General features: G+C 39.2%; 1 protein-coding gene across 1 annotated transcript in view; it reads left to right on the top strand.

Annotated features, from left to right (window-relative positions):
* Positions 1-22,098, top strand: part of UNC5C (unc-5 netrin receptor C) — a 362,397-nt gene that overhangs the window by 215,439 nt on the left and 124,860 nt on the right. Inside the window, exon 3 of the mRNA XM_058547532.1 lies at positions 17,183-17,326. Coding sequence (XP_058403515.1) covers positions 17,183-17,326 — 144 coding nt within the window. The remainder of the gene's footprint in view (positions 1-17,182; positions 17,327-22,098) is intronic.

Genomic DNA, 22,098 nt, shown 5'->3' with positions numbered 1-22,098 from the left:
TTAAAATATCCACTCTTGCCAATTCCTCCTGAAAGCACTATTTGGAGACACAAAACCAGCTTGTATAAGTGAGAGCTACAGTTAGCAAAATATCAGGGTCTGGCAGAAAAGCAAGCACAGCATGTAGGCAGTCTAAAATCCAGCAGTGAAACCAGCTCAAATGGGGAAGTCTTGAACTCATTCCTAATCCCATCGAGGGCTTAACCCGATTTTAAAAATCTGTTTTGGAAGAAATCTCTGAGAACATGAAGGCAAGAGCAACAAGGAACCATGAGGGAGTTAGCTGAGAGCCCTGGCGAAGTCGACAATCGCTAGGGGCGGTTCTTGAAAACACCTGTCCTGGCCCCTCCCCCAGAGAGGATGATTTAATTGGGGACAGAGCACAGCTTTTGCTTCATCTGTCTCTTTGCTTGTTGGAGGCTCTCTGGTAATGCTAATGTAAACCAGGCTTGAAAGCCAGGACGTGAGGAGACACTGTTGTGGAAGCCCAGCACAGAGGAAGTACGTTCTATTCCAAGACCGTGACCCAGATGCTTTACTTGCTGCTGTAAGTAGAGACACAGCTAAGACCTGATGCACTTAAGGAGATCAGTCTAGAGGGGGCAAAAGAGAGGAGGGAAAAGAGAAAGAGAGCAAGTATGCTTTACCATTTGCTCTGGTTCTCCTCTCCTCATGAGAATAAATTCGTGCAACCCCTTGATAGTTCTGCGGTATAGAGTTACGTGGTAGAGAGCCCCTGCTTTCTTCAATATCCTTTCGCCTGTCTGTGCCTATTAAACTTCTCAGACTGAGGGATAGCAGCCTCCTGAGGGAAGAGGGGGGACCTCTAGGACTTAAGTGAATTAAAATTTAGCTGGAAAAACCCAGGGGAATGTTCTGTACAAGGCAGTTCCAGGAATGGCAGGGAATAGATGACAGGCCTTTTTATAGCTACAGCCTTGATGATCCTAGACAATGATGCCCTCTGTATGAAAGGACGTTAGTGACTAAGAGGCTACCTCTCCACACCCGTTCCGTGGGCATTTGTGAAACCAGAAAAACACCGAGTGGCAGGCAGCTTTTCCTCACCTTTTTGCTCTGTCAGATTCTTCAGTCTACTCTTTGAATGTAAAAACAGAGAGTAACTGCCCTTAGTCACTGTATTAGTTCCCTAGGGCTGCCACAATAAATTACCATGAAATTTGTGGCTTAAAACAACAGAAACTTACTGTCTCACAGTTCTGGAGGCCAGAAGTCTGAAATCCAGCAGAGCCACACTCTCTCTGGAGACTCTAGAGGACAATCTGTTCCTTGTCTCTTCCAGCTTCCAGTGGCTGCCCAGGCATTCCTGGGCTTGTGGCCTCATCACGCCAATCTCTGCCTCCGTCTTCACACCACCTTCTCTTCTGTGTCTGTCTTCTCTGTGTGGCTCTGATAAGGACACTTATCACCAGATTTAGGGCCCACCTGGATAATTCAGCATCTCAAGATCCTTAATTTAATTACATCCACAAAGACCCTTTTGCCAAATAAGGTAACATTCACCCACTCTGGGGATTCATATATGGGTGCATCTTTTTAGGAGCCAGCTTTCAGCCCACTAGAGTCACCAAACATCTGTCAAGAAAAAGTCACTTAATGTGACAATTGAAAAGGGCAGTGAACCTTAACAGACACCTCACCAAGAAGATATACAGATGGCAAGTAGGCATATGAAAAGATGCTCCATATTATGTGTCATCAGGGGAAACGCAAATTGAAACAACGAGATACCACTACACACCTCTTAGAATAGCCAAAATCCAGAACACTGACACAACAAATGCTAGTGAGGATGTGGAACAACAGGAACTCTTATTCATTGCTGCTGGGAAAGCAAAATGGTAATAGCCATTTGGAGGACAGTTTGGCACAAAACTGAGCATACTCTTACCATATGATACAGCCATTGCACTCCTTGGTATTTACCCAAAGGAGTGGAAAACTTACGTCCACACAAAAACATGGATGTTTACAGCAACTTTATTCATAATTGCCCAAACTTGGAAGCAACCAAGATGTCCTTCAGTAGGAGAAGGAATAAACTGTAGTACATCCAGACAATGGAATATTATTTAGCACTAAAAAGAAATGAGCTGTCAAGTCATAAAAAGATATGGAGGAAACATAAATGGATGTTACTAAGTAAAAGAAGCCAATCTGAAAAGGCTGCACACTGTATAATTCTCACTCTGTGACATTCTGGAAAAGGCAAAACTATGGAGATAGTAAAAAGATTAGTGGTTGCCAGGGTTGCAAGGGGAGGGAGCGATGAATTGGCAGAGCACAGAGAATATTTAGGGCAGTGAAAATACTCTGTATGATACTATAATGGTGGTTACATGTCATTACATTTATCCAAATCCATAGAATGTACAACACCAAGAGTGAACCCTAATGTAAACTATGGACTTTCGGTGTGTCAATGTAGGCTCATCAATTGTAACAAATGTGCCACCCTGATGGGAGATGTTGACAATAGGGGAGGCTATGCATGTGTGGGTATGGGAGGTCTACGGGAAGTCTCTGTACCTTCTTCTCAATTTTGCTGGGAATCTAAAACTGCTCTAAAAAATAGTCTATTAAATACCATGAAAAAATGGGCCATGATAATGGAGGCCGTGAGTAGGGGTGATGGGGGCCGAAAATGAAGGCATTTACCTGGCTATTTTCCCTGATTTGGTCAGTATTTTTAAGTTAACTATAAATGTAACAGGGATTGAAGCATTCGCTAGTGTTCTTTACCAGCTTTCTGGAGCCTCCCCCAATGTGTCGCGCTGAGCTGTGGGCCAGATACAGGAAAGAGGTGCTCAGCCAGGTTTCTGCATATTGCTCATTTTCCTCATGCCCATGGCATCCTTGCCAACCTCGCACTCTTAACAGTTCATGCTGCCTCACAGAGACCCAAAAATTCTCATAGCCACGTTTCTCATGAAAAGTCTTTCCCCACATAATTGCCAAAACCAAACCAAAATAGCCAATACAATCAAAAGAGCTGCAGTTGATAACTTCCTCTCCACACACACACACTCACACACATACACACACACACACTTTTCTTGGCCTGGCAACACAATGGGAATGTAAACATGTTGTTAATGCAGTCGCTGTCAGTTGGCTTCCCAGATGGCTTGAGTTCAATAGATTTTTCTCCCTGATTTCCTCAGCTTCTCCTAGCAAGTGCTAAACAGCCATTATGCCTTTTCCTACACATTGAGATTCATCTGCAGCTTCTAAGCCGCCTCCAAAGTGCTTCAATTTTGCATGAGCGCTAAGCTGGGGCCAGGGAGACATTACCCAGTGCTGAAGGCCCCGATCATTAGAAAGAGCATGTAAATCCTCTGAACCAGAAATAAAAAGTGCAGAGATTTCCTTTGTGAAGTCCCAGCTGCAGCTTTATGTAAAACATGAACCTTTGGCAAGGTTGTATGCAGTCCCTTTTACCTGCTAAATTTTATTTTTGCCTTTTTTTTTACTTTGGCATATGTGTCCTAATTTTCTTTTAAAGCAGTGACATTTATTTCATAGTCAGGAACGTATGAAATAATAGCCATGAGCTATCATTATTTTTCTTCTTAGGACACCAGATCGCTCTTCATTTTTTTTCTTTTTTTTTGGTGAAGAAGATCAGCCCTGAGCCAACATCCATGCCAATCCTCCTCTTTTTTCTGAGGAAGACTGGCCCTGGGCTAACATCTGTGCCCATCTTCCTCCACTTTATATGAGAGGCCGCCACAGCATGGCCTGACAAGCGGTGCACTGGTGCACACCCTGGATCCGAACCCAGGCCACCAGCAGCGGAGCGCAAGCACTTAACTGCTACACCACAGGGCCGGCCCCCCTTCACTTTTAATAGGGATGGAACTTCAAAGTATTGCTAAGGGATCACTCGCATGATAGTTTTTTTTTTTTTTTTTTTTTTGCTGAGGAAGACTGGCCCTGGGCTAGCATCTGTGCCAATCTTCCTCCACTTTATATGGGACGCTGCCACAGCATGGCTTGACACGTGGTGCGTCGGTGTGCACCCGGGATCTAAATCTGCGACCCTCTGGCGGCCCATGCAGAGTACACTCACTTAACCGCTGCGCCACCAGGCCGGCCCCACATGATAGGTTTTTAAAACAAACCTGAAACCTGCTGAGTAGCAAGAAGCTTTGGGGAGAGGGATGGGTTGACATTTATGAGATATGTGCAGGGGACATAAATCTGTATTATTTAAGTAAGTATAGATGTAGGAAGTGTACAGACATTGGATTATGGAGAGAGGTTAGGGTAGACAAGCTAAAGGGGATTGTGAAAGTTATGACGAGAAAGAAGCAATTGTGTCCTTCTCATTTTTCAATAGATATGTCCCTGTACATTATTACCTAAAAGTCTTGTTTGTATTTTTCAAGGTGCACATATTTTTATCTGTCCTTGATCTGCATTTTCATCTCTGCTCTCCTCTCAGTCTGCTTGTCAGACTGTCTTGCCGTAAATTAGAAGCGAGCCTTGGTCAGCTGGAGCAGTGCCTGCGGGAGGGCCGGCCGATAGGGCTGGCCTTCTGAGCATCCTACAGCTCTGTGTGCTGTGGGGCTGGGCCCACACCCCAAGCCCATGGAGTTGTGACAAAGAGCACTTATGATGGAAAAGGTGACTCTCCATCCTTTCATATTTTCTTTGCAGTAGGATTTCTTGAACAGTCACGATAACATTTTATTTTTTTGTCTATAGTATATTCATTCAAGAGTAATAAACCAGGCAGCTTTTACATGATTGCTCAATAATTATTTCTCTTTTTTCATATATGTATGTAATAGGTCAGGCTATCTTTCTTTTAGGATTCTGAGAGTAAAAATGTACATTTAAGATTAGATATCACAGTTCATTATTTATCTCTAAACATATTTCCAAGGACATTTGTTAACCACCGTTTTATTCGACACTGCATATACGAGTGGGATCTGACAAAAATGTGACTAAATGGGCTTATAATAGGCTATGAAGTAAATGCATTCCAACCGGTAGGTAAAAGAAAATATGAGATGAATGATATGCATATAAATATACACGGTGATGTTAGGTGCACGTGTATACTTCTATATAACATGTCCACTTGATGCTGAAACCCAGTTTATTTGTCAGCATGTAGTATGTATCCTTCAGACTGGACAGCCCTATCCACTAATTTCCCTTTACTAAAAACGTGGCTAGGGCCGGCCCGGTGGCTTAGCGGTTAAATGTGCGCGCTCCGCTACTGGCGGCCCGGGTTCAGACCCCGGGCGCGCGCCGGCGCACCGCTTCTCCGGCCATGCTGAGGCCCCGTCCCACATACAGCAACTAGAAGGATGTGCAACTATGACATACAACTATCTACTGGGGCTTTGGGGAGAAAAAGGAGGAGGACTGGCAATATATGTTAACTCAGAGCTGGTCTTCCTCAGCAAAAAGAGGAGGATTGGCATGGATGTTAGCTCAGGGCTGATCTTCCTCACAAAAAAAAAAAAAATAGTAACATGGCTAAGTCATGAAAATGTCATCATCTATATTACTGTTAGTATCATCACAAAATATTACTTACTGTGATTCCACACCTCATGACACTGAACTGCAAGTATGTAATGGCTCTCCTGTTCTCCTGTGGAGATTGTTTATCCACTAGGCATGTATGCTTTGAGGGTGATACACTGTAAAAGAAAGGAAGGGGAAGAAAACTTTTCCTGGAGAGATGAGCAGACACATGATTGAAGCTGTTTGCTCAGTTGGCAGGATTTCACAGTTACATAAATATCTCAGGGAATTGGAGCTCGTGGTGGGAGACAGTCCTCTCCTTCTTTTTCTCTGTGATGCCAGTGCAGAATGGACATGAAGACCTTACAAGTTACACACAGCATTCAGAATCAGGTGTCACTCTTCTGTTGTTCAAGTTTATGTTTTGCTATCTAATGTGAAAACGTCAAAATAAGATAGATTGTAAAGGAAATGATACTGGTAATAAAACATTATAACCTAGTGTTTTGCATCAATTTGTTCAACATTTATGTTGGAAATGCTATTTTGAAAAATATTGCAAGCATAACATTTTTAAATTAATATTTTTGTTACATAATAAGCAGATTCCTCTGTTATATAGCATTTTGAGCATAAATATTAAAATCACACATTCAGATATTTGAAAACTCTCAGAAGTAATAGAAATTCTTCTGTGTATTTAACAAGATGTTACCAAATAAAATTTTTTTTTTAGTAATTTGGAGCTAAACATTGAATCATGGTAAAAAAGACCAAAGTGTTAAGGGATTAATAAGTATTTTCTTCATCTATTTTTCTAATAGTCATTTATGAATACCTACTCTGTGCCAAGCATACTATATATACTCTATATCATTGAAATCTGTATTATACTAAGCTGCAGTAGCAATTAGACCTCCCCAAAGATAGAATGGCTCAAATGTGATAGAATGGTGCATCTGTTTATATCACAGTCCCAGGAAGGCACCCTTAGTTGTAGGGCAGCTCTGTTCCCTTTGGTCAGGCATGGACCCAGACTCCTTCCATCTTGTGGCTCTGCCGTCCTCTCAAGCCTCATCCTCTTCTGCATCCAGCTAGCAGAAAAGGAAAAATAGCAGAGAGGACACTCAGCAGCTTCTTCAACAACTTGGCTAAGAAAAGGTACATGTTCCTTCCACTCACATTCTGTTGACTAGAATTGCTTTTGTGGCTACTTCTAAAACAAAGGAAGCTAGAAAATGTGGTCTTGTTCCTAGAAGAGCTACGATGCTGGAAGTCTTTCCCATGCAGTCTGTCTCTAAAGGTACTTTGTCTTCAAGATGTCTTTTGATCCCATAACGGCCCTGTGAAATACGCTGGGAAAGCACTTTATATCTATTTATTGATTTAAAGTTTAAGAAAATGAGAAATTTAATGCCCTGCCTAAAGTTACTGATGATGGTGGCCAAGCCAGGACCAAAAATCTGGTTTTCTTTCTTTTAGTCTAATATTCTGTTTTTTCCTACATTTAGCTCTCTCACTCAGTAAAGACTTCCATACCGCAAAAAAACAATAATCCAGATTTCATTAATCCAAATTTCATTTGACTTGATAGTTATTAGTATTTCGGTGTCATTGTGATTTCTTAAAAATTCAATTCCTTGTTTTTCCTATTGCATTATATTATAATTTGGATTATTGTTTATCAAAAACTAAGTATACATAGCTTAGAATCAGCAAAAGTGCAAAGAGACATTCTCTGTATAAAAAAAGAAAGAAAGAAAAATTTAAATGCATTAAACTTGGTTGTATTGTTTTTATTGAATCATCACTCCTTTGGAATGATAAAAGAATGATTTGAGGCAAGGATCTCAGAATATATAGAAATATTTTGGAAATATCAGAACACATAGTTATTTCTCAGTCCCTATATAAAGTTAAAATTGAAAATTGGTGTTTCAGCAGGAGTTGAAAATACATACTCCTGGCTTGAAAATGTGAAATGGTAATATTTTTCATCTCTACATGAAATTTCACAAGTTAATTTTTCCTTCTTCTTATAAATTAGAGTTGTTCTTGCATATTAGAGTTCTTTTTAAAAAAGGAAAAGAAAAAAGAGTCTTTTCATTGGTACTTGATCTGTGTTTACTCAGGAATTATAAACAATTTTGGAGGCTCTAAAAAGTATTATAACTCTACTTTTTTCCCCCACTCTTAGTGTGAATGCCAAGCATGTTCAAAGATTAATTCAAAGTTGTGTTTGATGATGTCGTTCTGGCTAGGGTAGGAGGTACAACTGCCATCATGACTGAAAGTTCTTTTCCTTTAACATATTTTCGGACATAATCACATACCCTTTAAATAAGTATGTAATAGTGTCCTGAGGAAAATATTCTTTCACTGATTCAACAAATATTTATTGTATGCTTACAGTGTGTGCCAGGTATGTTCTATACCACAGCGACTGCATGTAACAAACAAACATCTCCACCCTGACGGAGCTCACATTCTAGTCGGAATGTAAAGAAAGACCCTACAAGAAGTGATTGTGCTCATCAATTTTAAATCTTCATTAAACTGTGGAAGTTTGCTTATTCTGCCCCAAATTAGTCAGAACTAGCCTACTTAGTAATTTTCATTCAGTTGCTTAATGTCCCTGCCTCACCTGTGTAACGGAATAGGCATAGGAAGTGGATGAGCTGTGCAAGCATTTTGGTTGCCAAAATAAATAGACTCTTCCACTCATCATATGAGGGTGCCTCCTCTCTCTCTCTCTACACTTTAATATAGTGGGGATCCTAGGGGATTAGTAAAATCCTAGGTGACTTGGCTGAAGGACAAGAAACTTAAAGGCAAATGACTAGAACTCATTCCTGCTGTTCAAACCCCATTTCTAAGTATCGTAGCCATACCTGCATTGCCCTGGACAATTGACCTCCCACCCAGACCTAACTCTCCCAACTCGACTGAAAATTTCCAAAACCAGCCAGGTCTTTCTCATCTGGGTATGTGCCTAAAATAATTTCCAATCAGGGTGCCTCTCCCCTCTCCTAAGTCTATGTTAGTACCTCCAATGGTAATTTTGTGAATAGAATATAGTTTTATTCTCAAAATAATTGTTATTATTATACGGTAAAATTAAAAGGAATTTTATAGATTTCAAGTACTTTTGTAGCTGATATTCTAGTTTTTTTCTCACAACCCAAGACAAACAAATTTTTAGCCTCATTTTACAAGTTGGGAAACCAAGGTTTGAAGAATTTAAGATTTTCCAAAAGTCAGAGAGTAAACACAGAACCGGAATTAATTTTCTTATCTAAATAGATCGCTAGGTTGTTATGTGTTAGATGAATATTTGTCTAGTCCCCCAGTTGTAATAATAATTGTCCTGGATGAGTTGAACTTTCAAAAAAGTTTTACAGTTTAGTTTAAAAGTGTCCTTAAGAATATGAAATGTATTGCTTTCAAGATAAACAAATAGCTGTCCCCAATAAACTGTGTGTGAGCAATATTCTAAGTGGCAGTCAATCCAGAAGTGATTGCTCTTAAGGCTTGTTTCTAAATCATTCGGGATCAGTACAAAATGAAAGCCCAACAATATGAGGAATGATTATTTTGGCTATATGTGCCTGGTTTCCATTGTCAGTGTTTTCAGAGGGTCTTCAAGAATATTGCTCTTAACACTTATAATTAATAACTTGATGTACAATCATAGATCTGAAAACAAATTTTGTAATAATAATTAAAATTATTGAAATTCCATTAAAGTAAATCAGATTAGCCTTGTTTACTAGTTGAGACGGGTTAATCTTCCTAAAGTGTATGTCATTTAAAAAAATGTCATTTCACCAACTTACAATTATCACAAGCTCCCACTCCAGAGAACATACTTTTCTAGCTGCCATTCAAGGCTCACCATGAATCTCTCTTCTATACACAGTCATATGTTGCTTAAGGAGGGGGATGCATTCTGAGAAATGCATCGTTAGGCGAGTTCATCATTGTGCAAACATCATAAGAGTGTACTTACACAAACGTAGATGGGATAGCCTACTACGCACCTAGGCTATGTGGTACAAATCTCATGGGACCACCATCATACATGTGGTCCGTCATTGATCGAAACATCATTATGCGGTGCATGACTGTAATTCCATGGTCTTTACTCAATTCATGTAAACTGCTGTCCTCTGTAGTCCTCCATGCTTTTTTCATCTCTGCCTTTTGGCTTTGTGCTACTCTCTCCTCCTGAAGTGTCTCTGATTCCTCTCTAAGTCTTTAAACCCAAACTATGCTTCAGCATCAAACTAAAATACTCCACTTCCCCATGTTTCCCCTGATCTCTCCATCTGAAGCTATTTCACTATAGCTTTCTTCACGAGGTTTTCAGCATTTTCCAAGTAATGGATTACTTTTATTCAGTAGATCAACATCTGGAGAATACTAAACAATACCACATTGAAAACCATAAAGAGATGAGATTCTGTGTTTATGTTGACTGTAGGGTTCTATGGTTTAATAAATTTAGGGGAAATGGTGGCAGTTCAAATTAAACGGACTTCTTTATGGCAGAATTTTTGACCAATGTTTCGATATAGTCATGTGCATTCTGAGTTTCTGAGAGGAAGATGTATTAAATAGAAATCCCCAAACTTATTCGACCAAAGAACACTTTTTTGAGACACAGTTTGAGGAACCCTGGTGTAGTGAAAAGAATAGGAACTTTGGATTCAGACAAATGTGAATCTAAATCCTGATTTTGGTAATTATTGGCTGTGTGAACAATTCTTCAAATTCTGACCTCTACTTCTTACTTATATTATAGGTACAACAATACTAATCCCCAAAGATTATTATGCGGATTAACTGAGACACATGGTAGATGATCAAAAAATACTAGTGGCCTTTACTCTTCTGAGTTACAACTAAATTTACCTATATCTGGGGCTTAACACTACTTTGTATTATAGCTATATATGTACAACTCATTCATTTAACATACATTAACTGGACAGTATTTGTGCCCGTTAATGTATTGATGGATACACAAGGCATATGACAGAGTCCCTTAACTCACTAAACCCCTATTTTTATCTCTAATATTAGACAGTAAACTTCAGAAGGAAGGATCCATAAGCATTTCATCTCTATGGCTCCCTTGGAAACTACCGTGCATGCAGTAGGTGCTCAAGAACTATCTCTATGATGGACTGTAACCCACAGGAGGACAGAGACCCTATCTACCTTCTTTACCACTGTATCCCTAGCACATAGAAGAGTGCCTGGCACAGTGTAGAGTCTCAATAAATACCTATTGAATGAATGACTGGACAAAAGTAATAGTAAGTCTATACTTCACAAGTACACAGTTAACTAGATCTCCAAGAACACATTATTATTCCCCACCCTTACTGATGGGAAACTTTTTAAAAAATTTTGTTAAAATTAATTTCTATTGAAATTACTAATGAATTGCATGAAATAAGGACAGAAAGGAACACATGTAGTTAGATTTAGATAATTATTAAGACATACTTTCAAAGAAAGGTGTTGGAATATGCATTCAAACACATGTATAATAAGTTTGATGTTTTAGGAAAAATATTTAGATGAGTAATGCATTTGCTGTCTCAGTGGAATGTGCTTTGTGCCCTTCCAAATTAGACAAATTGCCATCATGTTCTTATAAAATTGCTTCTTTACATTCTAAAGAACATTGACACACAAGGCAGAGGTTAATTGCAGAAAGCATTTTAGTTCCCCTTTTGGTCTCAGAAAGGCTTCTTGGAACAGAGATTCAAAAAGATTTGCATCATGATAGTTAAGAATAGGAATTAAATGATGGGCCAAAGCTGATAGGATTAATTTCTATCAACTCATTACAACTCTATATGTAAGAGAGAATATTTTGCATGCCTACCACTCCAATTATCCTTCATACTTGCAGCTCTAAGTTTGCTGGTGGTTGGAAAGTCAAATCAAAAATAGGAGGACTGGTTCTCCTGTAACATCAAAAACCTGACACTCTTGCAAAGGAAAGGGGAATACAGTGTTAACATTGTCAGAGTAAGTAGCATTTGTTGCTCTATTTTAGTATCATCTTGCAATTAAAATTTCAAGTTTCAAAGGGGAAAATTGCATTTATCTACAGTTGTTATATAGCTTTCTAGAAGCACTAGAAGTCTCCCCACTCCAGATACACAATCCAATGAATATTTCCTTCTCAGTTCTAGACAAAACAAAAATATAACAAAACAAAACACAGATCCTCACTGGAAACAGGATGCCAAACAAAACCGAGGGACCAGAAACTATCACATAAAAAGGAATCAAGTCAATGACCTAGGTATGAAATGCTTCCAAGCAAATCTCTTGAACCATTCAGTCCCAACTATGTTATTCTCTAACTTTTGGGGTAAATTCATCTTGATCACCAAGATATTAAATGTAATTTTAACAGGATTATACTCATAATAAATCTAATACATCAGTAAGTTGTAATTCTCAATTACACAAAATAATTTTAGTTAATTAAATGGCCTATTTATATATTAAGTATTATATTAAAAATTCAAGGAAAACATTTCAGAGGAAAGTTACTAAATTGTGTGTTTATAGTGTCTTCTTTTCCTGATGTAGTTTCAAGATTGTCAAATGACTTTATGTAACATAAAACAATGTCTTGATTGTTAAGTTCTGCCTTTCAAGTGATCATATCTTGATCATTTTAGTGAGAGTTATAAGTTGCTAAAATAATTATCAGTTTTTTATGGTATGATATCCTTTTAAATAATGATGGTATTTTGTATGATTTAATTCATGTTAAGACATCTAGAACTGATATGTTTCATATTTAGATCATGTTAGTGAAAACTAATAGGATTAAGCTCTGGATAAAAGCATGAAAAAGAGACCACACTAATTCAATAAAATGTTGTAATATATTCCAGAACATCCTTACCTGCAGCTTTGTGCCTTTCCCACCAACTCATGTCCTAACTGTGAATGTACTGTGCTGAGATTTGGTAAGGTGGCCTCTGCAGCTCTCCTCCCAACAGGGAAGTGCTGGAAGAAGTAGAATTGCCAGGTCTGCACAACATGATGTCTCAAAACTCCGCTCTGCTATAGGAAAGATGAAGTAATTGGGACGAATGAGAAATACAACTCAGGCACACATGACACCTAAGTCTAACGTGCAATTAGGATGCTTTTAGTGAAACGTACGCAGGGTATCAGAAGGTGCAGATCTGATGACCACATTTTAAAAATCTTTTAAGATGATGCATGATTTTTGAGGATATCTAATAAACAAGGTAAATAAACAGCACAAAGCTGGAGGTGCTGTTTGATCCATCTATACATTTCTGGAACGTAATTTTTGACGTTAGTGGACTTTTTTTTTTTTTTAAAGATTTTTTATTTATATTTTATTTTTTCCCCCCAAAGGCCCAGTAGATAGTTGTATGTCATAGCTGCACATCCTTCTAGTTGCTGTATGTGGGACTCGGCCTCAGGATGGACGGAGAAGTGGTGCCTCGGTGCGCGCCCGGGATCCGAACCCGGGCCACCAGCATCGGAGCGCAGGCACTTAACCACCAAGCCACGGGGCCGGCCCTGACGTTAGTGGACTTTTAATATTTGTTGATAGCACTACTGATTACATTTCTGGGGGAATGTGGATATTGTTTTAAACAATTATGTAACAGTTTTTATCATGTATTTGTGATCACTTTCTAGTAATCTCCTAGAAAAACACTATTTGTGATGAAAAACACTATTATGCAATTAAAATTATGTAAAAGATAAGTAATAAATGTCATTTGCCAGATTTTATTGTCATATTCATGTATAGCCTCACAAAGATCCAATCAGAGGGTTGCATTTGCATCTGGATTTCTAAAATCTTTTGAAACTCCCTGTTAACAAATGCATATTCGTACTCATTAAAGACTTTTTGGTATAGCATGCTAATTACTTTCCTGCACTCTGGCTCCCAAACCACAATGAATCCTATTATAAAAGCAAATCACTGCAAACTTCAAACAGCACCCATCCTTGAGATGCCGCTATTAAAGGAAGAAGAGTGATGGGAAATCTTTGATGTTATCAGACGTGATGGAAAATACGCATTTGTATTTGAGTAAATCCTGTAGACCGAAGCATTTCCCCCCCCCCTCTTAAATAACCTGAAACCAATTTCAACTTCCCAGCTGCTCTTCAAAGCAACCTGGCTTGGAAGTAATACTGATGGCATTTCAAATTTCAAGGCAGCTTGCTTTTTCTGTCTCAAGACTTCAAGCAGATTTGAAATTGCACTTACAAAGAGAAAGGATATTACCTACTTTTACCCAAACCACTAGCCTCTGGCTTGATGAACAGAATGTCGTAGGTAATGAACTTACCTATGGCAATGGAAAGATGGTATGCAACCAAGTAACTCATAATCTGAGTAATGCAGCTAATTCTAGGGAATTCTAAGCTGTAAGTGTAACTGTAGGTACTTTATGCTTCAGTTCTTTCTTGTTCTTGAGTCATTGACCAAAAGTTGGCATGTAAACTTTGGGCATGTGGCAGTACAACTGTACACAACTGTAATTAATCCCTCTCCTCCTGAAAGGGGCGTCTGTGCAGCTGAAGACAAAAATCGGTGTGTGCTTGACTCCTGTGCCCACAGGGAGCCTGGGCCGCACAATTCAGAACATTCATACTATGAATAATCCCTGCAGCAGGAGGGTTGGTCTGTGGCTTCTTAAACGGCTTCAGGTTTGTGGGCAGTAGAAACATCCATGAGCTTATTTGGACTAAAGGATACAGTGGCCCTAGTGCAGTTCCCCTGGCATCTAATTAGGTTTCCTGTAATTGCTTTAAGTAAAAGGGGGGCAGGGTTTGAAACCTGAAGTTATCACCTTGGGACACAAAATATTTGTATGTGGTTTTAATATCCTGAGCCCGTTTGCTGCTGCTCTGCATTTGGGAAAGAGCCATTATAGTGCTGAGGAAATACGCTCTGCAGGTTTACCAGCCCTTTGGTGACTGTACATTTACAGCAACAACCTTTAAAGGAAGAGTGTTGTTTCCAGTAACTGAATTGCTACATGAAGAGAGAAGGTGTAAACAAGTAAAATAGGCAAAAGTATTAAACACCAGAAAGTGGTTTAAAAAGAAAGATGGGGGAAGAGGAGGGAGAGCTGTGCTCCGTCTTTGCATGGATTTCCAGATATCAGGACAATGAGAATACTTACAAGAGGCAAATGAGAGGCCTCAGCAGGGACCAGGAAAGTAATGTTAATAAGTTGGGATTTTTTGCTGTGGAGATTGTTTTATTAGCTGGACATTGGCTACAATAATATACTAATCTTTTCTTAGAGGGGTGAGGGATTGGGATGTTCCAGTTACTTGAAAATTCTTCTTAAACTGATCACTATGTAAACATAAAAGGATTGCTAATTTTCAAAACTTTATAACATAGTTTTAAACATACTTAATAAACTTTTTGATCCCTTCAGGATCTTGCCCTGCCTTGGGCTTGTAAAACTCACTTTCCTGGGCTTCCTTCCAGTTCAGGAACTCCTGAGTAGACCTAAGGGCGTAGTCGTTTCTATGACTCAGTCCCATCAGCTCCTGATAGGAAATACTGTTTATCCCCCCAGTGGGACAGCACCTACTACTGTCCGGTGGGTGTTAATTTCCATGAGTGCTTTTACCCACTTGAGCATGTGCTAGGTTTTAGGATAAGTTCTGGAATACTTTTTAGGATATCCAGATGACACCTCTTTCATGTCACCTGTACCAAGAAGTCAAGATCAAACATTTTAAGAAATTGTAACTTTTAGGAACTAAACTCTAAAGAACTAGTTAAACTCTCTATCTTGTACATATCAAGATAGATATTATCATATATTTAATCAAATATTAAATTCTCATCAGATTATGTCATCCACTTGCTTAAAACACTTTTCTCAGAAAGAAATCCCAAATCCTAAACATGGTGTACAACAGTGGTTCTGAGACTGTAGCGTGCATCAGAATTCTTGGAGGGCTTGTTAAAAAACACAGATTGCTGGCCTGACTCTCAAAGGTTTCTATTCAGTGAACCTGGAGTGGGGCCCAAGAATTTGCATTTCCAACAAGTTCCCAGGTGATGCTGATGAAACTGTTCTGGGGTCCACACTTTGAGAACCACTGGTCTACTGTATGTGAACTGGTCCCTTTCTTGTCTCTAGCTTCATCTCATGCCGCTATTCTTTGTGTCCAGTGCTTAGTTGTCTTCTCCTGGATTCTCAATCTCCTCATGCTCTTTCCTCCTTCTTCTCATATGTCCTGTCCCTCTCCCCAACCTAACTCATGTTGGATCCTTCATTCTAAGCCAGGTCCCCTTGTTATTCGCTCTCATTGTCTCTCTACTCCTCCTTTGTAGCATTGAACACAGTTGTAATTAAATAATAAGTCGTGTAATCTGTAGTTAATATGTCCCCTCCCCACAATAATATAAGTTCATTGAGGACAATGACTATTTTACTCATCAGAGATTCACAAGTGCCTATTGCAATATCTTTTATGTAATTGATATTTAATAAATGTTTGTTCAATAAATAAATGAATGCGTGAATGAATAAATAGTACAAAGCAATACATTGAATCTTTCTTGCTGAGCTCATACTTGACCCAGAGCAAATTCTCCTACTCTTTAAGGGTGCCCTTCCTACATCTCTCATTCTGGAAGTGTGTGTGGAGAACTGGCAGTTGTCCACATATATTGTTCAGATAATCCTTCTTGCTCAGTGCAAAAAGGTACATTGCAGAACGAATCTCTGAAACAGGCTTTGATATCTCAAGATAAATACCCCTAAAATGATAATCCCAGATTATTAGCTCAATTTTTGTTATTTAGGATTACATAATTCTGTGAAATAAATTCCAATTATTTGAGCATTTTAACTGGAGGCCACTATAACAGGATTTTGGTACATTACAATTATACAGAAACATTTGGGCTTTCAAAATATCATGCATAAAAACCTTGAAGTCATACGTTCTTTGGAGAGAATAGCAGAGGTTTGTTAATGAAGGCTAGTATTTCTTTCAAGAAAAGCAATGTGCCTTAATAACTGAAACCCAACTGTTAAGGTAATTTAGTTGTTAAATAATCACCACATATTTGTAAATTACTAGATGATATTACAATGAAACCTAGTATGTATGTATATATATTTATGATATATGTACTTATGATTATAATTTTAGATGATTCTCTCTCATTTCATGTGAACTAAGTCTTCCTAAGAAGATTTAGATTTGTCAAGCGCTGTACAACACATGGATATCTTACCCACAACCTATACGGTTGAGGGTAGAAACCTCAGAAGATGTGAAATTCAAGTTCACGTCTGAACAGACAGAAGGAGATAACTTGGTGGAGGGTGAAAATATGGGGAAAGGTGTAATTTTGTGGAGTGATAGACCTACTCCACTTTCATCTTCTGATGAATCCAGAAGATTTGAAATAGCAAATCAGAGAATGACAAAGTTGTGTCAACTAGCTGGAGCCAGAGGAGAATCAGAGGAGATGAAAGACAACATCTGGATGTTGACCTAAGGCATCAAGAAGGATCAATGGGGGAAAAATTATGGTATAAAGTTTTGTATTTCTTTAGTAGAATCTTCTCCTGACTTAAATCTTCCTTTCTCTGATCAGGTCTCATCGTCCGGGAAGTGAGCATTGAGATTTCGCGCCAGCAAGTGGAAGAACTCTTTGGGCCTGAAGATTACTGGTGCCAGTGCGTGGCCTGGAGCTCAGCGGGCACCACGAAGAGCCGGAAGGCCTACGTGCGCATCGCGTGTGAGTCACTGCGCCCGGGCACCGTGGGTTTCGGAAACTGCTGGAATATGGGAAAATTTAGAGCATGGCTGCTCTAGCATCAAAGAAACCTGGTCAAAAACTACTCCCAGATTTCTGCATTTGAACTACACTTTTCCCTTAAGTCCTAGAATGTTTTATCTTTTGTTTCAAGATGCTGAGTAGTTTTCCTTTAGGGATGTGAAAGAATTAGTGCTACTTTCAAAAGATTCTGAATTTTTTTTTAATCTGGTAGTAATTAGGTTATAGAAAAACCAAGTATATTCCTTTAATGAGTTTATTCTGCTAATTTGTTAAGACAATGTTGACTAGTTTTGCTGTTGGAAATAGAGATTACCCAGACAAAGCTTCTCGATTTATTTTGGAACCATTCTAGTGCTTCAAGAAACACCACTATTTTCCAAAGTGCATTAATTTCTAGAGTATTCACGTTTGGGGAGAGGTTAAAGGTGCCTCACAAAAAAGGGTTCCATAATGAAATCAATGTAGGAAATACTTTTTTTGGACAAAGTTCAAGAGTTTTCTTCTCAGATTCTTTAATATGCTAATGTGCATATTATCCCCAAGAAGGAGATGTAGCCTGCAGCTCTCTTTGCAGACCCCTTTTCTAAATGAGTATTATTTATACCTTTAGCAGCATGAATGCTGCTATGATCTGTCTTAAGTTCCATATTGAAAAATTTTCTCAAGTATGAGACCCCTGAAATTCATGTAAGTTTTATTATCTGACCCTCTTTGCATGCCTGCATTTTGTAAGCGCCGTTTTGTGTGGATGTCGATATCACTTACCTCTGATGTGTCACTAAGTCCCCACAATCCTGGCTCTGATGCTTCTCCCACTTCCGTTCTCTCCTCTTCCTTCCTTTCTCCTTGATCTAGGTCCCAACCGTTGCAAACACCTATCCGTTAGCGTCCATGGCACAAGTCTTTTCCCTGCTCCACTCCTTCTTTCCCATTACCGCAAAAGGAATCTTCGTCACCTCAGCTCCTCTCCATCCCTGCTTAAAATTTCACAGTGACTTGTGAGATAAAGGCAAAATTTCTTACCATGGCATATATCATTGTATTAGTTTGCTAGGGCTGCCATAACAAAGTACCACAGATTGGGTGACTTACAAGAGAAATTTATTTTCTCACAGTTCGGGAAGCTAGAAGGCTGAGATCAAAGAACCAGCAGTACTGACTTCTTCTGAAGCCTCTCTGCTTGGTTGAAGATGGTCACCTTCTCTCTGTCTTCACTTGGTCTTTTCTCTGTAACTGTCCAGGTCCAAATTTCTCTTCTTATAAGGACACCAGTCAGATTGGATTAAGGCCACCCTAATGGTTTCATTTTAAGTTAATCACCTCTTTAAGGCCCTATCTCCAAATAAATTCACATTCTGAGGTACTGGGGGTTAGGACTTCAACATGTGAATACTTGGGGGACACAATTCAGCCCACAACAACCACATTTTCATGGTTTGCATATGCAACCTATGTTTCCAGCTCTGACCACAGAGAATTTCTCCATTCTAGTCACACTAGATTAGAAATACTTTGATTTCTGTGCTTTCCAACTATTGTTCATACTGAAGGGCTTCACTCTTCTTTTGCTTCCCTTCATTATTTGTAAAAATTCATTTACTCAACAATATTTAGTAAGAATTTACTCTGTTCTTGGGACAATTGTAGGTATTGAGTATGGAGCCAGAAACAAAACATGATCCATGTTTTGATGTTCTGAGTGATCCTGCCCTCATGGAGCTTATGTTCTGGTGAGGAAGAGCAAACTCTAAATAAAATAAAGAATAATCAGGAACAGACCAGATGGTAGGCGCTATGAAGAAAAGTAAAGCAGGAAAGGGGGCTATGTTGTGCTGGGGGAGGGTAGTCAGGGAATGCCTCTCGAAGAAGTTGACAGTTGAAGAAAGCTGAAGGAGGGGAGGGAGGGAGTCAGGCAGAGGGAAGAGCACGTGGCGCAAGTACAGATACCCTGGGGCAGGAGTGTGCTGGCAGGTTCCAAGAAGACCAGATTGGCCAAGTGGCAGGACCACAGTGAGAGGAGACTCCTAGGTGAGCTGAGAAAGGAAAGGCCTGGAGGTAAGAAGGGGAAGGGCAGTGTAGAGATGGCCTAGGACCCTGTAGGTGTAACATCTTTGGTTCTTAGTATGGGGTGGGAACTTTAGAATTTTTTCAAGCTGAGGAATCCATGATCTGACTTTCATTTTAGCAGAATCACCTGACTGCTGTGTTGACAATAGACCATGATAGGCAAGGGTAGAAACAGGAAGACCAGTCACGAGGTTGCGGCTAGGAGAGATGTTAACAGATTGGAAGCAGTGGTAGTGGTGAGACCTGGCCTCTAGATGTATTTAAAGACAGAGGTAATAGCTTTTATTAAGAGATTGGATGTGAGATGTGAGAGAAAGAAGGAAAAGAGTGATTCAAAAGACCTGAGCCTTTTGAAGGATGTCTTTCAAATGTCCCTAGTGAAGTCATTCCTGCCTCATGGCTCTCTGGAGTGATGGGCATTCCTTTCTCAATTCTTTCAGAGCAGTTTATCCCTGTGCTTAATATAGGGCTTGTCTCAATTGAATTATATTCACTTGTAATGTCTGTGCTTCATGACGGCGAGTTCTTTGAGATCAAGAATTCTATTTTGTTTATCTCTTTAGTGCTTAGCACAATGCCTAGAACATCATAGATGTTTAATAAATTTGTTTGAATTAAAACCATTATAAAGAATTTCTGGTGAAGTTTATTAGAATGCTGTATATTAATCTTTCTTCTCTGAGCATATCTAAAGAGCTTTTCTCTGTCTTAAGTGGATTCTCCATGAAACAGACTGAGATAGAGACGCACGCAGGCCATCTATTGAAGAGTGCTCTTGGGAACAGCGTCTTGGAGAAGTGAAGGCAGTAGGTTTGGGCAGAGGGAGAAATTGAGCTGCAGTGCAGGTACAACAAATGGCGACCACATAGGGAGCTCTGGAGCTCGATGGTCCTTCAGAATCGTCCCACCTTGAGGCAAAGAGGCTAAATGGGCCTTTGTTTCCCCACATACCCTAGTCAATGGATGTGGGCTCCTCTTTTACCCCCCACCCCCACCAGCTTGTGTGACCTGGTCAAGTCAGCTCTCCTCAACTGAGGGCAGTTCCAGGAGAGAGGCTGAGAGCCTTCAGCACCTGCTGTCCCAGCAGATGGGATGGGAAGAGGGACCACACTGGCACACCACAGCATCCACGACAGTTATCTACCACAAATCATGGAGAATTTAGTTTATTAATTACGAAGAAAAAAAGATACTTTCAGACATTTTAAAAAGAAACAAAAAACTAATTATTTTGGTCAGATATTTAAATGAGTTCAAAGTTAGGTTCTAATTATAATCCAAAGAGGCACAATGTTGTAAAACTCTATCTTCATCTTTCATTGCTGTGTGTTCATTAACATCAAATATAATAAATATTTAACATTGCCAATCTACACTCCATACTAAATTGCCAATCTACACTCCATACTAAATTGGCTTGCCTACAAGCTGAAGTTTAAAGACTGCATACTTCCAAATGATGAATCTCGTTGTGCCAATTTCATATATATAGATAAATATATCCGTAATATATCATAGTATATATATAATATTCTCTCTACATATCCCTATTCTCCACATAAAAGTTAAATATGTATAAGAACCTCATCTTTCTTTGCAACATGTTACATAAACTTTGCTATTTACTTCATAGCTTTTAACATAGTTAGACATTTTCAAATAATAAGAAAACAAACTCTTCTAGTAATAGATTAACTTGCCCACAGCCCTTTTCATCTTCATGTAATAAGACTGAAGAGCAGTTGCTTGTACTTTGTTAATTAACTGAACTCATCTGTGTGTGGCCGAGAAACACCATCCAACGTGTAAAGATTAACTTAGATAGATTTACATCATGATGGAAAAAAAGGTTAAATCTCAAATTCTGCCTGTCAAGACTGATCTCTACCGAGTCCTGGCTAATGTTGCAGGAAGCTTGCAGATTTTCTAGTTTGCCTTATTTCAAGTGAGCTGTGGTGATTTACCCAGTAATATTCGACAGATGGCCATCATGTAAACTGCAATTACAGTTTCACTTTGTCTCAGGTGAAGATAACTATGATGCTAAGGGTAGATAAGTGCAATTACCTCTCACCTAGTTAGATGTATGCTCATCATGTGTACTATGGAGGGGTCCATAGTTCTTTCATGAAAAAGCTCTATTTTTGGAAGTTTATAAAGCAGAAATGCATATTGGCTATTCATTTATTTATTTGTTTGCTTGTAATATTTCATACAAACTATATAAAATATAAAAATCAGTTTGTGAGACAATCAGGGAAGAGGGAAAAAAGAAAGTGTGAAAGTTAGGATTCCGCCAAGCATGAGCTGAGACATAATATGCCTGCTCTAGAATCCTGCACGTTTACTAGAGGGCAGTGCCGAATGCCCTGGGTGGGGGCTGTAGCTTCCATTGCAGAGAGAGAGGTTTCTTCTGAGAAAACTCCAGTGGACACTGTAATGACCGTCCGAAGTAGAACTCTCATGGTAATACAGCTACCAGTTTCATGGAGTTGTTTCTTCCAGTGTCCCCTGTTGTAGACCAATAGGAGAGTCCCGAGTGTTAAGGTAGGAAAATGTAATTCAGGCAAAATGCTACCAAACACCGTCCTTCTTCAGGAAATGTCTTGCTTTCGCTATGGCTGCTGTTGTTGAGGTTGTGATTGTTGATGGTGTCATGGCTG

This window comes from Diceros bicornis, chromosome 8, assembly GCF_020826845.1.
Source record: "Diceros bicornis minor isolate mBicDic1 chromosome 8, mDicBic1.mat.cur, whole genome shotgun sequence".
NCBI classification, from domain to species: Eukaryota; Metazoa; Chordata; class Mammalia; order Perissodactyla; family Rhinocerotidae; genus Diceros; species Diceros bicornis.
This window is presented reverse-complemented; position numbering and strand designations above follow the sequence as displayed.